This window comes from Leptopilina boulardi, unplaced genomic scaffold, assembly GCF_019393585.1.
Source record: "Leptopilina boulardi isolate dan_hultmark-lab unplaced genomic scaffold, ZJU_Lbou_2.1 LbouV2_278, whole genome shotgun sequence".
NCBI lineage: Eukaryota > Metazoa > Arthropoda > Insecta > Hymenoptera > Figitidae > Leptopilina > Leptopilina boulardi.
The window spans coordinates 7,226,740-7,248,015 of NW_026137838.1; the positions used below are offsets into that span (position 1 = coordinate 7,226,740).

The window sequence follows — 21,276 nt, forward strand, 5'->3', positions numbered from 1 at the left end:
TATCAGTGTCTATTATTTTATTAACTTGTCCTTCAAAAAGTACTTCGTATTTATTAAAATTACAAATATCTCTTGGTAATGCATCCCAAAATGAATAACCATTACCTTCGTCTAAACAAGTTGTCTCTGAAAGGGAACAAACTACACCTGAGTTCAATATGATTTTATTATTATCTAAATCAACAATTGCTTGATGTTCCGAGAGTTTGATTTCTAAAGTCCCTGGTACAATTACATTATCCCATGTTCCAAAAGGGTCTGAATATTGAATGCCATTGCAAGTACCATCATTTTTAATTGTTCCGGCAAATGTAACACTAAAGGTATTGGTCTGATTTATTTTTAAATTTTGTATTATTTGTTGCGGTGCTTTATATGTTTTATGCAAATGAAGCGATTTACAGATATCCATTGATATTTCGTCTATATATTCTGCATAGCCTTGCGAAACTACCGAACTATGTGAGTGCATTCCACAGTTAAAAATAGAACGTTTGATTTTTATTTGGCATTGTATTACCTTAGTTGAGGTACGTCCACTGAATTGAATTAATTGAATAAATGATTTTGAGGTTTTAATAGTGGTGTTTTTATCTTCGCAATCCCCTACTTCGAGTAACGAAATTGTTGTAATATTTAGTCGACTGGATACGCAGTCAAATCCAAGAATCGCATTAGTTATAGAAAAATTTGAAGATAAATATAAAATTAAAATAAATAGAAGTTTTGATCCCATTTCCTGTAACAGGAGGGTTAGTTTGTTAATAATTGTACTTTATATTATTATTTTTATTTTATTTATATTATTTATTTATAATTTTTAAAGTCGATACATAAGTGTTAAAATTAATCTTAAATTTTTAATCTTATTATATTCTTATTAAATATTAGTATTTATTATTATAATTAGTATTAAAGTGTTAATATTTTTAAATTGCTTCTTCTAAAATTACTGGTAAATTAGGTCTAATGCTGACATAATGTCGTGGTGACTCGATAGGATCGATAGAAAATTCCCTATAAGATACTGAATATTGAGCATTATCCCTGAGTATACTGTATGTACCATGTGCCTTAAAGAACATAAAATATGTTACACATATCATTAAGAGTCCTGCTAATGAAATTAAACTTAATGTTAATATAAGTAATTTCTGATTAGAATTATACGATTCTTTATATAAAGGTTGATCTCCTAAAAGATCTTCAAAAGAATGCAATGACAGATTTAAATCTAAATTTGATGTTTCCAATATTAAATCCCAGCTTATGGTTTTATTTTTGATTTTAGTAAGTAATGGGTATAATAAATTTTCTACATACGGTTCAAAACTTGGAGTTGAGATATAAGTATCAATTTCTTTGTTAATAATAGCATATGATAAATCTGGTAATGTGTTATTTAAAATTTGGCATTTAGGGTTCATTTGTAAAATTCCCGTGCCTGCTATATATGTTTCAATTTTCTGATTATTCGGGCATAACATGGATATTTTTATTGTAGTTGGAATAGCATATAACCATCCTACATGATTTTCTAATGATAACCATATTGGAAATTCCTTTACACTAATGAAATAATTGCATTGTTTATTCGTAATATTTAATAACATTGAAACTTCACAAATTGGTTCTAGAATAACATCTCTTATTTTTGGAAAATGCGAACATAGTATAGATTTGGAGTTAGTTAAATAACACTTATTCAAAGAATTTTCATCACCTGTAAAATATGTTTTATTATCCGAAGATAATCCTATATAATTATGTTTTTGTTGGATATACATGGTTATTGTAAAATTCGTAAGTAATGTAGCATAAGTTGGTGATGGATAAACTTTGTATAGTGTAAATGCATGACTCAGAATCAAAGGCATGTCTGCTATTAAAAGTATATAATTTTTTAATTTGAGGAATTTTATTGAAATTACTGATGAAATATCTGCTAAATTAGTTGAATTGATAAGGTTAATTAAGTTTTCATTGAGGAAATTTTCTTTCAGAACGTCCGCAGAGATTGAATCATTCTGAAAATAATACAATATTTCTTGTAAGATATTATTATATTTCACAAAATTGGTTTCTAAATCGATTAAATTGTCAGTAAAGTTTTGCTCAAATAGATTCTCTTCATTAACTTTCCAACTTAATTTCTCAATTGCTTTATTAGAATAATTCATAATTTCTGTTAATGGTTCTGACATTATATTTGGAAAAATATATATACAATGATCTTTATCCTGAAATATTTGATTCTGAGTAAGATTTGCTTTGAAAAATACAGAAAATATTTTAGTAATTACTTCGTTGTTTAATATGGATGGTGTTTCTGCTTTTTCCAGCAACTTATTTATTTCTTTTGTTGTATTGTTTATTAAAGTTTTTAATTCTAAGATTTCCTTAGATTCGCATGTGTTGTTTGTAACTATTTCGCAAAATGGTATTGTTATGTCATAAATTTTAATAAGATTATTCTGTATTTCTGTAATATCATTAAAATTAAAATGTGAGATAAAAAGGTTGTTTTTCTGAAAAGAGTATATGTTGTTCACTTTTTCATGGTAAAGTCCATTTTTTATTAAAAACGGTTTATTGTATACTAAATCTTCGCAATTGGCTGCAAAGAAGATGAACGACAATAATGTGAATGTCATTAAAACCTCCATAATTCCTAAAAACAAAAGATGATTTTGTCTGTATTTATGTGTATTTAAAAAAAAAATAATTATTATTTCTACTTATAAATAATTAATTCCTACTTATGTTAAATATTAATTAAAGATTTCCATTGCTTCACGACATCCAATTATCCCAGATTCTAAGTTTATTATTTGAGAATAATATTCATCCACAACGATGAATGGCCAAAACTTGTTGTAAATCATTATATATTTGATGCCGTTAGTTAAGATTGGAATACCTTCAAAGGTATCATGATCATCAAGTTTAATATAATCCATTGTCTGAAGGATTTTTTCATTAATGTAACTATGCCTAATATCAAATCTTATTTTAAATATTTCATCTTTCTTAAAATCTACTGAAACCATCTTCATTTCAGAAGGTGCGTACATAAATCTTGACAAGTCGTCAAAAGGGATACCCATTTTATTTCTGAAAGAAAATTTTATTTAATTGAATAGATTTGTTTCACGGGCTTGACGAAATCCTAATATACCCGTTTTCATATTTATAATCTCAGAATCTTCTTCGCTTATTACAAAAAATGGTATTTCTACGTTATTAAGTGAAAGAAGGACTACTCCTTCTGATTCAAAATATTCCTCATTTATACTATGACCTTCTGTTACAAGATAAATATCGCAATTTTCAATTAAGATAGCCTTATTTATGAAACTGTGTTTCATATAATATTTAAATTCAAACATCTCTGTTTCATACAACAAGAACGGTGAGGTTATATAAAATTCTGAAGGTAGATTCGCAAAATTAACTAAATCATAAACACCACTAATTCTTCTGACCATTTTAAAATAATTTCTTCTTCCCGGTTTCTGAAACAAAATATATATATATATATATTTTTTTTTTTTTTGAAAATAAAAGAAAGAACTTCCGTTTATTAATTTTAATTATTATGACTAATATGTGATAAACGAAGCCTATTAATATGTACTATTTTAGGCGTTTTATTAATTTTGATTTTTATGTTTCCTTTACTTAATATTTCTAACACTTCATGTGGTCCTGTATATTGATTACCTAACTTTTTCGGTTTTGGACCTTGTAATAAAAATACGCTATCTCCGATTTTAAAATTTTGAGGGTTAGCTTTGCGATCATAGTAAGTTTTTGATTTTTCTTTAGATTCGATTAGATTTTTCTGTGCGAGGGATTGAATATCATGTAGTTTTGTAACTAATTTTACTAAATAGTCATCATAGGTCTCGAGTTTTTCTTCTTCTAAAAGTGGTAAACTTGAAGGTAATCTTGGTAATCTACCGAAAACTAACTCATAGGGTGTACATTTAGTACCTTCATGGACGCTTGTATTATAAGAAAACATAGCTAATTCTAATAAATCATCCCATTGAGTATTTTTATTGATGAATTGTTTAAGATATTCTGCTAATACATGATGCGATCTTTCTAATGAACCATTTGATTGAGGGTGAAAAGAAGTAGTTTTAAATTGTCGAATACGAAATCGTTTTGCTAATCGCTTCATAAGATTGCTCAAAAAATTTGTACCTTGATCTGTTAAAACGCCTTTTGGAGAGCCAAAAGTACAAATGAATTTCTTTACAAAAGCATCAGCTATTGTACTGGCTTGTTGATTTGGTAAGGGGACAGCAATAGAATATTTTGTTAAACAGTCTTGTATAGTTAAAATGCATTCATTTCCCGATTCTGTTGCTGGCAAAGGTCCTACTATATCCATAGAAATTTTTTCGAACGCGGTTCCTGGTGTATCAGTAATAACCATTGGGTTTTTGGTTTTTACTCGAACTAACTTTTTCAACTGACATTGTAAACATGCTTGAATATATTTTTGAATGTCTAATTTCATATTTTCCCAAAAATATTTTTGCCGAATTCTGTTATAAGTTTTCGTAACTCCCTTGTGACCGCCTATAGCAGAGGAATGTGCTTCTTCAATTAAAATTTGTCTTTGTTCAGTTGTTGCATATTGAACATAACCTTTACAAATTATAACTTTAGTACAAGAATCTTGGAAAGTTTCTTTAAGAATTAATTCGATATCTTGCCAATTTACGTGATTAATGACTGTTGTTTTTGCAATACTAACTGATTTTAATTTTAATTTTTCTGTTAAATTTTTAAATGATTCAATTGTTAATTTGATGTTATTTGTTATTTGAGTAAGACTTTCACTTGATTCTTTAGTAATTGGTAAAGCAATGTGTAAAAAATTTCCTTTTTTAATTTCTTTAGCTTCATTAATTAACAAATTTTTGAATTGAGGAAGTTCATTTTGTTTATTTAGACTTCGAGAACCATTATCTAAAGGGACACCTGTTGTAGATAAAAAGTACGCATAATTATCTTTCCGCATTCTTAACTGGTCTTTACATTCCACTATATTAGTACATAAGGGTCCATGAAATGATTTTCCTAATTCACCCACGTTTTGTTCGTTTAGAAAAGGGTCGAGGGGGAACTCAGGAGGGGGCTCAGCAGGAGGGCGTTGACATTCATGCTCATCATTGATTTTTCTTTGAGTTTGTTTAGAATTTGAAATTTCGTTAGGAAAATATATTTCCTCTAAATCGTCGGAATCACTATCGTATTCTTCTTCTATATTTTCTTTTCTTTTTGATTTCGCATTATCTTCAATAATTTCTTCATGAGGAAAATCTTCAACACTATCATCACTTGAACTTACATATTCTTCCGCACTAAAAGGTTGATAAAATTGATTTTGTTTAATATATTCTGGATCTGAATTTTCCTCCGAATCTTCACTTTCGCACTCGATATCTTCACTAATTTTACGCGTTTTTTGTTTAGAAATTGAACCTTTAGGCCTACCTCTTTTCCTTTTGATTAAATTTTCGTCTTCATCTATCACTAAATTTTCATTATAATTTATCTTTTGCAAATTTTCACGATTTCTGAGATTTCGAATTGATTCTTGAATAATTTTTTGATTTCGCGGGTTTTGAATAGATTTTGTATTTTTATCGTTTCTCGAATTTTGCACATTGATTTCGCTTCCCTTTGATTTAGTTTCATTGATTTTGTCACTAGAATTAGATTTCTTTGATTTAGAATTAGATTCCTTTGATTTAGAATTAGATTTCTTTGATTTAGGATTTTTTAGACTTTCACTTGAGTTTCGCACTTTTTCACTTAAATTTTGCACTTTTTCACTTGAATTTCGCACTTTTTCACTTGAATTTTGCACTTTTTCACTTGATTTTTGTATTTTTTCACTTGATTTTTTAGAGATTAAATTTTCTTGATTCATCTTCCTTAATTTTCCTCTAGTTGTTACCGTGTTAAATGGATAGCTTAATTTTTCTTCACTTTTTGTTTTACCCATTAACATGACAAGAAACATGAATATGAGATTAGTTATTTTTTTAACGAGATTAGAATTTGCACTTATGGACACAGTTTTCGCGTCGATTTCATCATAATTGATTTGCTCATCACAAAATAAATCACTTTCTTCGTTATTGACACTATATTTACCTTTATCTTTGTCGTTGTTATCATCATTGTAGTCATCATCGTCTTCATCTTCTTCTTCTTCTGCTTCTTCTTCTTCTTCTTCTTCTTCTTCTTCTTCTTCTTCTTCTTCTTCTTCTTCTTCTTCTTCTTCTTCTGGAATGCGAAGTCCTAATTTTCTCACATAAGTGACTGGATTGCGAGACAATGCATCTGCATTGACATTCATTTTTCCTGCTTTGTATATCATTTCAAAATCATATTCTGCCAATTTTAATTTCCATCTAGTTACGCGAGAGCAAGGATCACTTGAATTTTGAAACCATAATAATGGTTTATGATCGGTAACAATTTTGAATCTCCTACCATAAAGAAAATGTCGAAAATGTAACACGCAATATACGATCGCAAGGGCCTCTTTATTATAAGTATCATATTTTATTTCATGTTCATTTAAAGATCTTGATGCGTAAGCAATAGGTTTGTCTTTGCCAATTTCGCCTTGTGAAAGAATACCGCCAATAGCATAACCGGATGCATCAGTTGTGAGTATAAAAGGTTTTTCAAAGTCTGGTCTTTGTAGGAGTGGTTCTTCACAAAGTTCGTTTTTTAGAATTTCAAAAGCTACTTGTTGTTTTTCTGTCCATTGAAAAGTTACGTCCTTTTTCAAAAGTTGTGTTAAAGGTCCAGATTTTTTAGAAAAATTATTAATGAATCTTCGATAATAACCGGCAAGTCCTAAAAATTGTTTTATGTTTTTCACGTTTTTGGGAACTGGAAAATTTTTAACAGCAATTATCTTTTTTGGATCAGGTCGGACTCCACTTTTATCAATTATGTGTCCGAGATAAACTACTTCGGGTCTGAGAAATTCGCATTTATCTGGTTGTAATTTTAAATTCGCGTTACATAATCGAGACATGAAATTATCAAATTTTTGTTGATGTTCTTCAAGAGAATTTGCAAAAATTACAACATCATCAAGATAAACAAATAAATCTGTACCAATAAGACCGGATAGACAACAATTCATTAATCTTTGAAAACAACTCGGCGCGTTCTTTAAACCGAAAGGCATACGGTCAAATTCATAGTGACCATATGGGGTTGAAAAGGCTGTTTTGTGAGAATCTTTCGGGCTCATTTTAATTTGATGAAAACCGGAAGCTAAATCAAACACAGAGAAGTATTGCGCATTTCCAAGGGTCTCGAGTACTTCGTTTATATTCGGTAATGGAAAGAAGTCCGTTATTGTTTTTTCATTTAATTTGCGAAAGTCTAATACCATTCGCCATTTTTTATTTCCATGACTGTCATTTTTTTTAGGCACAATCCATACCGGTGTGTTATATGGGGATTGAGAAGGTTTGATTATTTTATTTTTTAAAAGTTCACTTGTTTGTCTTAAAAGTTCTTCTTTATGCACTGGGGGAAATCTGTATTGTCGCGTAAATACTGGTTCGTCGTCTTTAGTAGGGATGTTATGTTGGAGAACATTGGTAGCTGTTAAATATTCGTCTGGTAAATGAAATCTTTCGGAATATTCTGCAATTAATGCTTCTACATGTTTTAATTCTTCTGATCTTAAATGATCTAACCGAAGGGAATCTAAAATTTTCTCAATTCTTTCTTTACCTGTAAGATTATAAAATCCAAATTTATTATTCAGAGTTTCTGAATAAATAAAGCTATCTAACAATTTTTCCTCAATGTCTTTTTCAATTTTACTATTATTTGTAGTTTGGTTTGAATCAGAAATTTCATCATATTCTTGTAAGGTTACTTTTGGAATTTCAATTTTAACTGATATTGATAACGTATTTGCTGCTTTTATGTAGGCTTTACCATTGTGATTTGTAACTAAAGCGTTTCCTATATAAATTCCCGGTTCTGTATTTAAAAGAGGGACATATCCTTCTTTTAAATCAGAATTTTCGACAAATAAAAATATATCAGATATTGATCGAGGTGGAAGGGTTATAAAATTTCTGGATGCAAAAGAAAATGTTTTTCCTTCAACTTCTAAACATTTTTCAGCATAATTAATTTTAACATTATTGTCAGTAAAATATTCCGATCCTAAAACACCGTCTTCTTCTATAGGAACCTCATTTGGTATTATATTAAAAATTGTGAGATAACCAAAAATATTTAATTTTGTTTGTCCTAATGTGTGTACTGGGTGTTCATTTATACCCGTTAATTGAATTTTCTTTAATTTATTTAAAGTCATTGTAGAATCAAGCATTTTTTCTTTTAGAAGATTTAATCCTGCTCCTGTATCAATCATTAAATGAAGTGGCTTAGAAACTGTATTAACATAAATAGATGGTATTTTGTTTCCTTTAGTACAATTGATTTGAATGGTTTCTAGACCCCCGGACGTTTCTTTGTTAGGCACGCTTATTCTATTGTCACCTGTCCCGACGCACCTGACCTGGGACGGTTTTGTTCGTTTCCCTCATTTGTTGGGGTGAATGGTCGTGTATTAGAATTTTGTTTGTTAAATTGAGTATTATTAAATGTAGAATTATTTTTAAATCCATTATTTTGATAATTATTTTTGTATTGATAATTTTCTCTAATTTGATTGTTACTTGAAAATGTATTTCTGAGTTTATTATTATATTCTCTTTTCCTACAATCTTTAATAACATGACCAGGTTTTTTGCAATAATTGCAAGTAACATTAAAAGGTCTGTTCTGTTGATTAGTGCGAAAATCATTTTTATTTTGAAATTGTGAATTTGGTTTATTATAGGAATTTTGAGAAAAATCTGAAAATCGTACTTGTGAAGGGGAATGCCATCGTTGGCCGAACGAGGGGGAGTTTCCTCTTCTTGGAAAAGCAACAGATGGTCCCTGCCGCATAGGGGATATAGAACGATCTCTATTATATTGATTATTTCTTGACCTACAGTTTTTAGAAGTGTGCCCCATTGTATCGCAAGTTTGGCATATAATTGATTCTTCTTTTGCAAATGTAACTTTTGATCTTAAAGAATTTCCTTTTCTGAGTTCTACTACCGCATTTAATTTTCGTTCTGCTTCTAATGCTCTATTTGTTGTTTCTTTTAAAGTTACGCAATCTGGAATTCGAATTTCTATTTCTGGACGCAAACCTCGACGAAAACAAGAAACAATGTCTAATTCTAATGTTTCTATCACTGTTTTAGTTAAAGTACCGTCTTTACTTGCTAATCTATATGCGTCAAAAATTTGATCTGACAACTCTTTTACTCTATTTGCGTAAGATAAAACTCTTTCACTTTCCCACATAAAAATATTTCCTAATTCGCCCTGTAATTGGTATACGGTTTTGTTTGGTGAAAATACCTTTTTTAATTGTGTCCCCATATCTAGAATAGTTTTAAAAGTGTTTCCGGATACAGCTTTCCTAGCTTCGCCTGTTAATTTACTTCGAACGAGTTTAACTAAATTTTCTTCTATTTGGGGAGATTCTGGTAACATTAATTTTGCTTCATGACACCCGTCGAGAAAGGTCGTCAATGGTATATTTTGGCCATCAAATGAAGGGACTAATTCTAGTGCATCGCGAAGAGATACTTGTTGATTATTTGGAATAGACATTTTTACTGATTTCTCTAATAATGAAATAACAGAGTCTTTGTTTGGTGTAGATAAAAATTTTGGATTTAGTTCAAGAAGATTATTTTCAAAAGCATTAAATGTTTGTTCACTTCCTATTTCTGTGCTAATTCTAAGAGTATCACTGTCGTCTTCTGAATTTTTAGGATCTAATGTATAAGTTTTGATAGGGGGAGAATGAACAACTTTTGGACGAGTTTCTAAATTTCCGGCCCTAGTATGACTTCGAAGACAACGATCAGGTGTTGGGTTTGGAATGGGATCACTTTTTTCAGACATATAGTTTAATAAGAATGTTGCATATTTTTTTTAATTTACCACTAATATTTTGACTGCTTTCACTTTTGGATCGACTTTCACTTATAGAATTGTCACTTGTGTAAAATGTAAGTAGAGAATAAAAAGGAATTTTAGATTTATTGGTTCAAGAATTTTTCTCCTCTCTCATTATTTTTTGAAAAATATTTTAGAAAAAAGAATGAATTTAGTTTCTCTTTCTTGATCACAGCGGACGATGCACCAAAAATAATATTTCCTCTGTTACGTCTCAAATATAAGAAATAACTTCAGAAATTATATTTTATTTTTATTTATTTCCGCTTCGGTGATTCAGGGTAATCCTGTTTCATTTACAGAGCAGAAGGCTCTGAACTAAGGGTACAGGTAAGAAAGAGAATAGAAATTTTTATAATTAAGTTACAATTTTATTTAGACAAATTTTAATGGGTTAAAATAGTTCGTTCTTATGTGAGAGAGAGGGAATCTCGAACCAACCAATCCAGGAAATGAGTTCAGCATTCAACTGAAATAAGGAATGTAAGGGTTACCACAAATATACGACGAGTTTAGAAAGTTAGGAGTAAAAATATAAGACACTTACCTTAAAATTCAGTAGTAGATAAGTTTCAATAAAGAAAAGGACCACTGCTGTGTCCTTTGTTGACACAGGAAAAGGAGCTGGTACCAGCGTGAGTTATGACGTCCGGAAGGTTGACGGGCCCAGGTATAACCGCAGGTCCGGAGTTCTATTAGGCGTGACGAATGTCCGAATAATGAGTCTCTTCCAAATAAAATAGATAATTGCCCAATGCAATAAGTAGTGATGATCCTCGTTTTATGTAGAGGGTATTGATGCTTGATTTTCACTTTGATAAAGGAGAATTATGCACTTGTACTATAAGACGTCGACTGGCACCAAGAATGAGATTGATACGTATGAAGATAATTTGAGAACTAGTTGATGTTATACGTATGAAGAGGATCCCAGAACTAGTTGATGTTATACGTATGAAGAGGATCCCAGAACTAGTTGATGTTATACGTATGAAGAGGATCCCAGAACTGATCTCTCCATGAAAATGTAGCCCTTTTATACTGAGTTTTCGTAAGAGAATAGATAAAATTTTATTGTCCTACTATATATTTTCACCCTAATTTTGGAAGTCAAAGTTCAGTCCTTCTCTCTCAGTTGAACGTAAAAAGGGGGGTGTGAACCAGCTTCTTCAGGATACGAAAGTATGACTATGATTATTTGCAGCTGTACTCTTCTAATGTGGTGATACCACAGGGGTTCGTCACATAGGATAATTGGAAAGAGCGCATTTATTACATCGTTTGATTTTAGCACAGGGAAAATTAGAAAGGGATCATTTTGTTTTGTGGGGGTGTGAGCTCTTCTGGTATCATAAAAGATTTCTCGCTTCTATTTGTATGTATACAGAAATAGAAATACAGTAGATTGTCGTAGAAGGATACTAAACGCAGGGGTCTTTTATATATAAAAGAAAGATGTTTAGTTACACGAAAAAAAAAAGGGGCGGAAAGAGAAAAGCACACGTGTGCTTGTCGCAGAGACATATAACTCGGTATTGATTAAAAGGATGAATGTAAAAGTTACGGTGACGTGACAATATATATATATATACATCTATGAGGGAAAACATTAAAATTCCTATTTTTTGTTCTTTATAAATGAATTTAATTTCTTATTTTTTGGTTTTCTACAATAAAACATTGTATTCTAATTTCTTTTTTTTTTTTTTGTAAATAGAAAAAAAAATAATTGGATTTGTTAACATCAAACCAATTTGCAAGTGATTTTCGAAATAACGGATTAGAGATATATGTAGAGATAGAAATTTGCGGATGTAAATTTTATGGAAGAATTTAGGAAACAGAGAGAAGAGCATGAATATTTCCTAGAACTCATTAGTTTGTGTTTCTATATTGGATTTTATAAGGGCAAGTTTTTAATTTATTTATCATTTATTCTAATTTGAGAAAATTTCTCGATTTCTATTACTCGCGAATTTTTTAATAGCAGAATTTGCATTAAGTAAAAATTTATAGATGGTAGTAAATATAGAAATAGAAACTTCGTTAAAAATCTGTTAAATATAAATATATACCAATATGGTTTCAATAATCAAAATATATACTTTTGGTACACACACGAAAACCAAAATAAATATTAAATTTTAGAAAAGTATTTTCAATTTTTCTATTTAAAAATACATTTAATTTAAAAATACTTTTAGTTAGAAAATACCTTTCCTTTGGAAATACTTTCAGGTGGAAAATACTTATACTTTGAAAATACACACTTTTAATTTGAAATACTTTTAGTTTTAAAATACTTCTCCTTTGGAAATACTTTAAGATTGAAAATACTTTTTCATTGGAAATACTTTTTCTTTGAAAATACTTTTACTTAGAAAATATTTTTCCTTTGGAAATACTTTTAAGTTGAAAATACTTTTACTTTGAAAATAATACTTTTAATTTGAAATACTTTTAGTTTTAAAATACTTTTAGTTTGAAAAATATTTTCAGTTTGAAAATACATTCAGTTTGAAAATACTTTCAGTTTGAAAATACTTTCAGTTTGAAAATACTTTTAATTTGAAAATACTTTTATAAACCTCGATAAAGTTTTGGTTAATATGAAGCCAAAATTTGTTTGTTACAGCAACAAAATTTTGGTTGTTCCATAATCAAACTTTATAATTGATACAACCAAACTTTGTTTAATACAACCAAAAATAAGAAAAGTAGAATTTTTTTGTCTCAACCAAAGTTTGGTTGTGCCAACTAAATAAGTTAATTTGATAATGGAACAAACAAAATTTTGTTGCTACAACAAACAAATTTCTGTTGTACATTACCCAAAAATGTTTTCTTCTCAACACAAACTTAACGCATAGAAGAAGTTTACTGTGGCAGCGAACTATTTGCTGTCACATCAAATTACTTTACTTATAATTATAGCGTACAAATTTGCTGTGGGGTCAAAAATGTTTGCTGTAACAGTAAATTTTTAAAATTTAAGACTGTTATTGTTTACCACAGAAATATTTTTTGTTGTCATAGCAAAAAAATTAGCTGTGGTATATTTTGATAGATCCGATAGCAAACATCAGTTAGCATCTGTATAGGCAATTCCTTATTTTTATCCGTGTTTTTTCAGTGTATATATAAATTAATGTAAAATTTACACAGTAATGTTCACGACTAACAATATATTTGTTATTATACAACAAATTTTTAGTTGTACAATAAAATTTTGTTGTAACAACTAAAAAATTTGTTGTAGCAACAAATATAGATTTGTTGTAGCACCTAAGCAAAATCTATTAGTTCCAGATTTATTAGTACAATTTTTCTCCGTGTATTTATTTATGGTATTATTTTTGTTATGCAGAAAAAGTTTGCTGTGGCAGCGAACTATTTGCTGTCACATCAAATTACGTTAGCTGATATAGGGACAGTGAACATTAAATTTGCTGTGGGGTCAATAAAAGTTTGCTGTGAGTTAATTTTTAAAAATTAGGACTGATATTGTTTGTCACAGCAAATTTTTTCGTTGTCATAGCAAAAAATTTAGTTGTGGTTACTAATTTTGATAGATCTGTTAGCAAACATCAGTTAGCGTCTGTAAATTTCTTTTATTCCGTGCGGCATTTTGTATTTAATTTTGTACACGGACAAAAATAAATTCACAGACGCTAATTGATGTTTGCTATCGGATCTATCAAAAATTAGTAACCACAGCTAAATTTTTAGCTGTGACAGCGAAAAAGTTTGCTATGATAAACAATATCAATCTTAAATATTTAAAAATTTAGTGTCATGGCAAACTTTTTTGACCCCACAGCAAATTTTTACGCTGTCCCTGTATTAGCTAATTTAATTTGATGTGACAGCAAATATTTCGCTGCTACAGCAAACATTTTCTATGCCTGTATTAGGCTTAACCTATCAAACAAATAATCTGCATAAAAGATATGTTTGTCAATGAAAATCATTGCTACAAAATTTTTCAGCGTCTAATTGCAAAAAAAAAAGAGGAAAAATAGCCCATTGAAGAAAATCGGTATCAGTTGCACAATGCACAAGGACTTGAGAGAGGTTAAAGTGTTCCAGCAACGGGGAAAAACGGCAGATTTATTTAAGTCCCTTGCCGCCGAGTTGACAAGAGTCGACTCGCGTAAACATACTCGTTTCTCCTTGTACTCGAAGCCTGTTTGTCGAGGAGCTCACAATATCACATTGGTGTGGGGGGGGGGGGAATTTTGGTTTGAAATCGTTTCACGCTAGTTTCCTGCTGAGCAAAGAGAGATCACAGTTAAACAACATCCACCTTAATGGGTTGCTACAAAACATAGGCCACGCCTCACTCAGGTACCGTCAGCCTATTAAAGATTGTGATGCAACCTCCTAGTTCCGCCTCTGATGCATTCACATTTGCGTCTATTGGTTGGCGTTCAATTAGACTCCGCCTACAGTTAAGAGTGGGGCAAGCCGGTTCCACAAATTGGCCACCAGAGGGGGACAATGCAAGGTGGAGTGGAGGGCCGATTGAAGTGGTGTGAGTGGAGCGAAGTCAGTCGCAGACTGGAGTGCCCTGAGAGAGCAGGGGACGGACCGAACGAACTTTGTATATCTATATATATATCCAAATAGTAATTCGTAAATTATTCGTCCGTCCTCCGACAAAAAAAAAAGTGTTTAATTTGTGTAAATCGTGTTCAAGTGTGTTTTCAAGAAAAATCCATTAAGAAATTTAATTCTAATTATGGATCATGAAAATAATTGGAATTATTCGGAATGGTTCAGATGATATTCTGTTCCTGATGGCAGAACTGGGTTTTCTAAGTTTTATCAGTACCACAAATTCTTGACAAAGTGAACAGTGGAGTGCCGTGAAGTGTAGTTTTCGCGACTCTGTCGCCGAAAAAAAAGAGAGAGAGAGAGAGACTGACTTTTTTAAAAACTGGAGCAGAAATATGTCGGCTTATACTCATTTTGGATACTCGTCTTATACAACAGCTTCACAGGTGAGCGGATGAGTGAAATTTGCTTTTTAAGCCTAACAGATTTTGGGTTTTTTTTTTCAAAGAATTTCTGGATTTAAATTAAAGTAAATAGGAAACAGCTGTTAATTTTTTTAAAAAGGAGGTACGAATTTAATACCAATTTTGGGTATACTTTAATACCTAATCAGCTTTAATTTGGCACATTTTTAACTGTGATTTTAATACATTAGGACTTTTTAGTTTCTGATTTTGTTCTTTATGAATGAGGATTCTTTCTAATAAGGATACCAATAGGATACTAATAAGGATACTAATAAGAATACTAGTAGGATATTAATAAGGATACTAATAGGGAAACTAATACAGATATTAATAAGAAAACAAATAAGGATATTAATAAGGATACTTAAAAATAAGAATGTACGGATAAGAATTCTTAAATACGATTCAGTTTCCTTACTATAGTTTGAATGTAATTTGAGAATTAGCTTTGTCTTTTCTGAATAGATTGAAAATTATACCCAAAAAAAAGAGACAAAAGATAGGATCATTTGAAATTTTATTAGAACTTGGGGAATTTGGTTTTTATACTTATCTAAAGATCGCGTTCAGGGTGGTCAGAAGTGGCAGATTTCATCGGGCTGCCTTTTTCTCAAGCCTACCGTCGGCCGTCGCTTGTTCATTCGACCTGACAGGTCCTTAGAAAGAGAGAGAGAGAGAGAGAAAGAGAGTTCGTCTAACTAATAACGCCTGTAGCTACTTATTTCTTCGAATCCGAATGGGTCTTTATGAATGAACGCTTCTCAGAATAACGAAACCCATGTGAATGCATTATAAAATGAATTATTCAAAATACGTATATCAATATTTTGATTTCTTCTCTTTGTGTGAAAGAATTTTTCATTTTTATTCGAATTTTTCATAATTTTAATTCTTTTGATTTTAGTTTTTCTGATTTTAATTTGAATTCTAATTTTTAAGTCGAATTCTTCTAATTTTATTTTGAATTTTTCCTTTAGAATTTTGAAATTTTCGTTCCCAAAAAAATGAAAATACAGTATTGTATACAAAAAGGGAATTTTTTTGATTGGATAATCAAATTATATTGTTTGACACTTCCGTACTCCCTAAATCTGAATTGGTAAAAAATTTTAACTAATTTGAATAAGTGCTTTTAAATTAGTTAAATTTTACTAATTCGATAGTAAAATTTCTTTTTACTATAAGTTAAATTTTACTAATTCAAAAGCAAAAAGTGATTGACTAATTCGAATTAGTAAAAATTTTTTTACTAATTCGGATTTTGAGAGTATCAAAAAATTTTGGAAATTTTTATAGGGTTGTAATATAACATTTTTTATTCCATTTTTCTATAATTTTTATTGCATTAAAAAAATTATTAGTTCTTGTTGGATTCAATTTTTTTTTTCCTCGTTCTAAGGAGAATAGTATAGAAAAAGGTACTAAAAGTAGTAAAAGGATATATAAAAGGTTTTTCAAAAAGATACTAAGATAAAAATTACCAAAATAAATGCTCAGAAAGTACTAAAAGCATCCTAAAGGTACTAAAATATAAATACATACCAAATAAATAGTTCGAAAGTACTAAAAGTATCAAAAGGTAATAAAAGTACCAAAAATACCAATGGACACTGTAAAAACTACTAAAATAAGTATTAAATGGTACCAAAAGAACCAAAAAGTTTCAAAAGATATACCAATAGTACCAAAAACACTAAAATATTAAAACCAAAAGTACCAAAATGTACTAAATATTGAAAATACCAATAAGTACTAAAATACCAAAAGTACCAAAATAATTACAGTATCAGAAAGTAATAAAAGTACCAAAAAGTAGATAAATATCAAAAGGTACAAAGGTACCAAAAATACCAAAGAGTATTTGGTACCAAAGGTACTAAAAATACTTAAATATCAAAAAGGTAGAGATACAAAAATTCTAAAACCAGAAGTACCAAAATATACTAAATACCAAAAATACTAATAAGTACCAAAAAGTACCAAATTTTCAATTTTAAAGGGCTCCGCACCAGTACAAGTTTCTGACAAGCATATATATGCCATATTCCTATATATAACCATTAAAACTAATGACTGGCGATAAGTAAACAATTTATCTTTCAATAAATGTCAATAGAATGCATGCTTAAAATGTATAAATACTGCTAATTGGATAAGAAAACGTATGTAACTTTATATTATTTATATAAACGTTTATATTTATTGGAAATTTTCTTTTTTTTTTTTGCAAAAAACTTGAGAAACAAAATGCTTTCATTAAAATAGTTAACAGTCTCGTATGTATCATTAAAACAGTGAGGTGATGATATTAACCTACGTTTGTAAACTTTTGAAACAATGTCACATGGATTATTCATTTCAAAATACACTGTATATACAATTATAAGTGATTCGTTGAATTTCAAAGTTACAATGTAGTATGTATATATATCAATTTACAATCAAGTTATAAGGTCATTGCAAATTAATGAATAAATAATTTATCAAAAAAATTTTACAAATGAAAATTTTTTCACATAAGAAAGTAATTATTAGTTTTTTTTTTTTTTTAAATAATTTTTTTTTTTCTTTGCCTTGACCATGGATTTGGGGTCGCGAGTGAATCAGCTGATTGTGGAAAAACTTGTAAAATAAAAAGGGGTGGGGAAAAATATAGGGCGCAGGCGTTAGAAACGGGTTGCGCAATAAAAACAATAATAATAATAATAGTAGTAATAATAATAATGATGATAATAACGACCAATAAAATGTGAACGTTTGAAACATGATGGGGTCGTCGCGCAGGTGCACCCGCATTCAGGTATATATTCGAGTGCGAGCAAGTTGTTGAAAGTAAACATGACATTATTAACTGCGCTTCGTTTCTGCGACTTTTTTTTTTTTTTTTTTGATTAAAAATTTAAGTTGCGAGCGTGTATAGTTATTTTTAAATGGAACATTTTTTTTTAAATATAACAAAGTTTAACGGGAGATATAATTATATTTGTTTTGGGATTTTTAATGATTTTAGGGTTCTTTAAATGATTTTTAAATTGAATTAATTCATGAGCATGAAACTTAATGAAAGGAAAATTAACATTAAATTTTATAAGACTATTTTTCAAATTTTATGAGAGTATTTGTCAAAATTTTATAAAGGTATTTTCAAATTTTATGAAAGTATTTTCAAATACCACGACTGGAAAATATACTTTTAGTGAGAAAATACTTTAGTTTGAAAAGTACTTTAGTTAGATAATACTTTAGTTATAAAATATTTTTAGCTTAAAAATACATTAGTTTAAAAATACTTTTAGTTAGAAAATACTTTAGTTATAAAATACTTTTAGATTACAAATACTTTAGTTAGAAAATACTTTAGTTATAAAATACTTTTAGTTTAAAAATACTTTAGTTAGAAAATACTTTTAGTTTAAAAATACTTTAGTTAGAAAATACTTTTAGTTTAAAAATACTTTAGTTAGAAAATACTTTTAGTTTAAAAATACTTTAGTTAGAAAATACTTTAGTTAGAAAATACTTTAGTTAGATAATACTTTAGTTATAAAATACTTTTAGCTTAAAAATACATTAGTTTAAAAATACTTTTAGTTAGAAAATACTTTAGTTATAAAATACTTTTAGATTAAAAATACTTTAGTTAGAAAATACTTTAGTTATAAAATACTTTTGGTTTAAAAATACTTTAGTTAGAAAATACTTTAGTTATAAAATACTTTTAGTTTAAAAATACTTTCAGTTAGAAAATACTTAAAGTCAAAAAATACTTTAAGTCAGAAAATACTTTAGTTAGAAAATACTTTAGTTAGATAATACTTTAGTTATAAAATACTTTTTGCTTAAAAATACATTAGTTTAAAAATACTTTTAGTTAGAAAATACTTTTAGTTTGAAAATACTACTATTCCTTTGAAAACACTGTTAGTTATAGAAAATACTTTTAGAAAGAAAATACTTTTAGTTCGAAAATACTATTAGTTAAAAAATACTTTTAGTAAGAAAATACTTTTAGCTTGAAAATGCTATTCCTTTGAAATTACTGTTTTTGTTAGAAATTACTTTCAGTTAGAAAATACTTTTAGTTTGATATTAGTTAGAAAATACTATTTTTTTGAAAATTCTTTTATTTAGAAAATACGTTTAGTTTAAAAATACTATTTCTATGAAAACACTGTTAGTTAGAAATTACTTTCAGTTAGAAAATACTTTTAGTTTGAAAACACTATATTAGTTAGAAAATACTTCTATTTTGAAAATACTTTTACTTCAAAAATACTATTTTTTTGAAAATAGTGCGAAGGTGAAGAGTGGAGATTTTCTATTCTCGCTTTTATTTTCAAAATACTTTAACAAAATTTGAAATTTTTTTTTTTTTTTTATAAATTTAATTGATTTACAAAATTATTGCGAAGAAATTAACTTGTTTTTTGCGTAAAAAAAGCAAATTATTGAGTTTCACGCTGCATGAAAATCAAATGCATTTCTCTTGGCGACCCGCAAAGTTAAGGTTGATGGTAATTAATTCAATTTTCCCGGCATTTTCATGCATATATGCGAATTTCATGCAATTCATCTCTTACAAAAGGAAACGTGTAGAGCATGCTTAGGCGGCTTTTCATGAGCGTATAGAGTACAATAATTTTCATCACTTTTCAAATTTAACAATATTTCAAAAGTTGTTTCGTATATTTCTTTTTTCACGCACAAACTCTCTGTATAATATATGATTAGAAAACAAATTATATAGTTTTTAAAGTGGAAAATTTTGAATTTAATAAATTGTTTCGATTTTCAATTACTTTTTTTTATCTCTCTTTTTCGCATATGTACAGTAAAATTGATTAGTTTTCAACAAAAGATATCCACCCCTAAACAATTTCGTCTCTGTTTAGCATATACGGGAGTCCTTATATGACATTTTTCCAAGAGGGGAATGACGCTGTCGATCTTCTTGGCTTCACGACTCACTTTTTTTTTCGTGTCTCTTATTTCTTTTCATGCAGTGTCATAAGCAGCCAACATAAAAATACCTTGGTCCCCCGCGCGTGTTGAGCCGCGAACTTTATATGCTCTCTCGCTTCGTCTTCTTCGTCGTCTTCGTCTTCATTCTCCACCTCCTCTCTCTCTCTCTCTCTCTCTCTCTCTCTCTCTCTCTGTCTCTCTTAACGTCGAGTTACTGCCACTTTAACGGACTTTTTAACTCTTCAAATAGACCTCGACGCCTGTAGCAAAATAACTCTTGTTTTATGCTTGCTCACTTCTCGAGGTCACGAAAAATCAAATTTCAAGTCCATCGTAAAAACATAAAAAGAAAATGTTAAAACGATATACTCAGAAGATATAAGTTTTATTAAACACGCGATATTCAATAATACTGGGGGATGTAATTTTTTTTATTTATATTTGCTGTTCTTTTCATTCATTGCCTATGTAAAAGAGAGAGGGAAACTGTTAAAAAAAAATTTTAGGTTATGTTTTGTGATTTTTGGCGAGAAAATATTTGGTGAAAAAGTTAATTTGAATTTAATTTATTAAAGTTAATTTAACTTTACAAAACAGACTATATAATTAACCTATTTTGACAGAATTAAAAATTTAGTTAATTTAAATAAAAATTTGATTCGTTTCAAAAAAATTTTTGTGGTTAACAGAAACAAAATTTCTATTTTAACGAGCAAGCTCCATTTAATTAAATTATTGTCTGATTATTATGTTTAGTTAAAAAGTAATTTGGTTCATACAATGGAAAAATTTGTTTGATTTAACTAAAATAGGTTATGTTCAATAAATGCTACGCATGCGCGTATAATCGACGCAAAGGCAATGCGCAATATTTTTGATCAGCTGTTCACGCTGTCAACGCGATCTTTTAAATCAATTATTTGATGTAAATAAATATTTATTTGATATAACAAAATATTTCTTCGATAATAGTCAAGTAACCGATGATTTAAATGAAATAAATTTATTTTTTTTTCAGTATAGCAAATGCATTCATTTAGTTGATTGAATCAAAATTTGGTTGTTTCAAACAAATTTTTTTCTGAGTGTTCACAGAGAATCAAATCTTTATATATATACACGGGAAATAAAATTTCCTTGAAACAGCGAAACGTTTCACTATAGTAGGGAAAAATTTTACTTATTTCAATTA

General features: G+C 29.0%; 1 protein-coding gene across 1 annotated transcript; it reads right to left on the reverse strand.

The window, feature by feature from the left end:
* Positions 1–929: 929 nt before the first annotated feature.
* Positions 930–3,073, reverse strand: LOC127281911 (uncharacterized). The gene is made up of 2 exons (XM_051305892.1): positions 2,760–3,073; positions 930–2,671 (listed from the first exon to the last, which is right to left on the reverse strand). The coding sequence occupies exon 2, from the start codon at positions 2,664–2,666 to the stop codon at positions 930–932; it is 1,737 nt and encodes a 578-aa protein (XP_051161849.1). The 5' UTR covers positions 2,667–2,671; positions 2,760–3,073.
* Between the last annotated feature and the right edge of the window lie 18,203 nt (positions 3,074–21,276).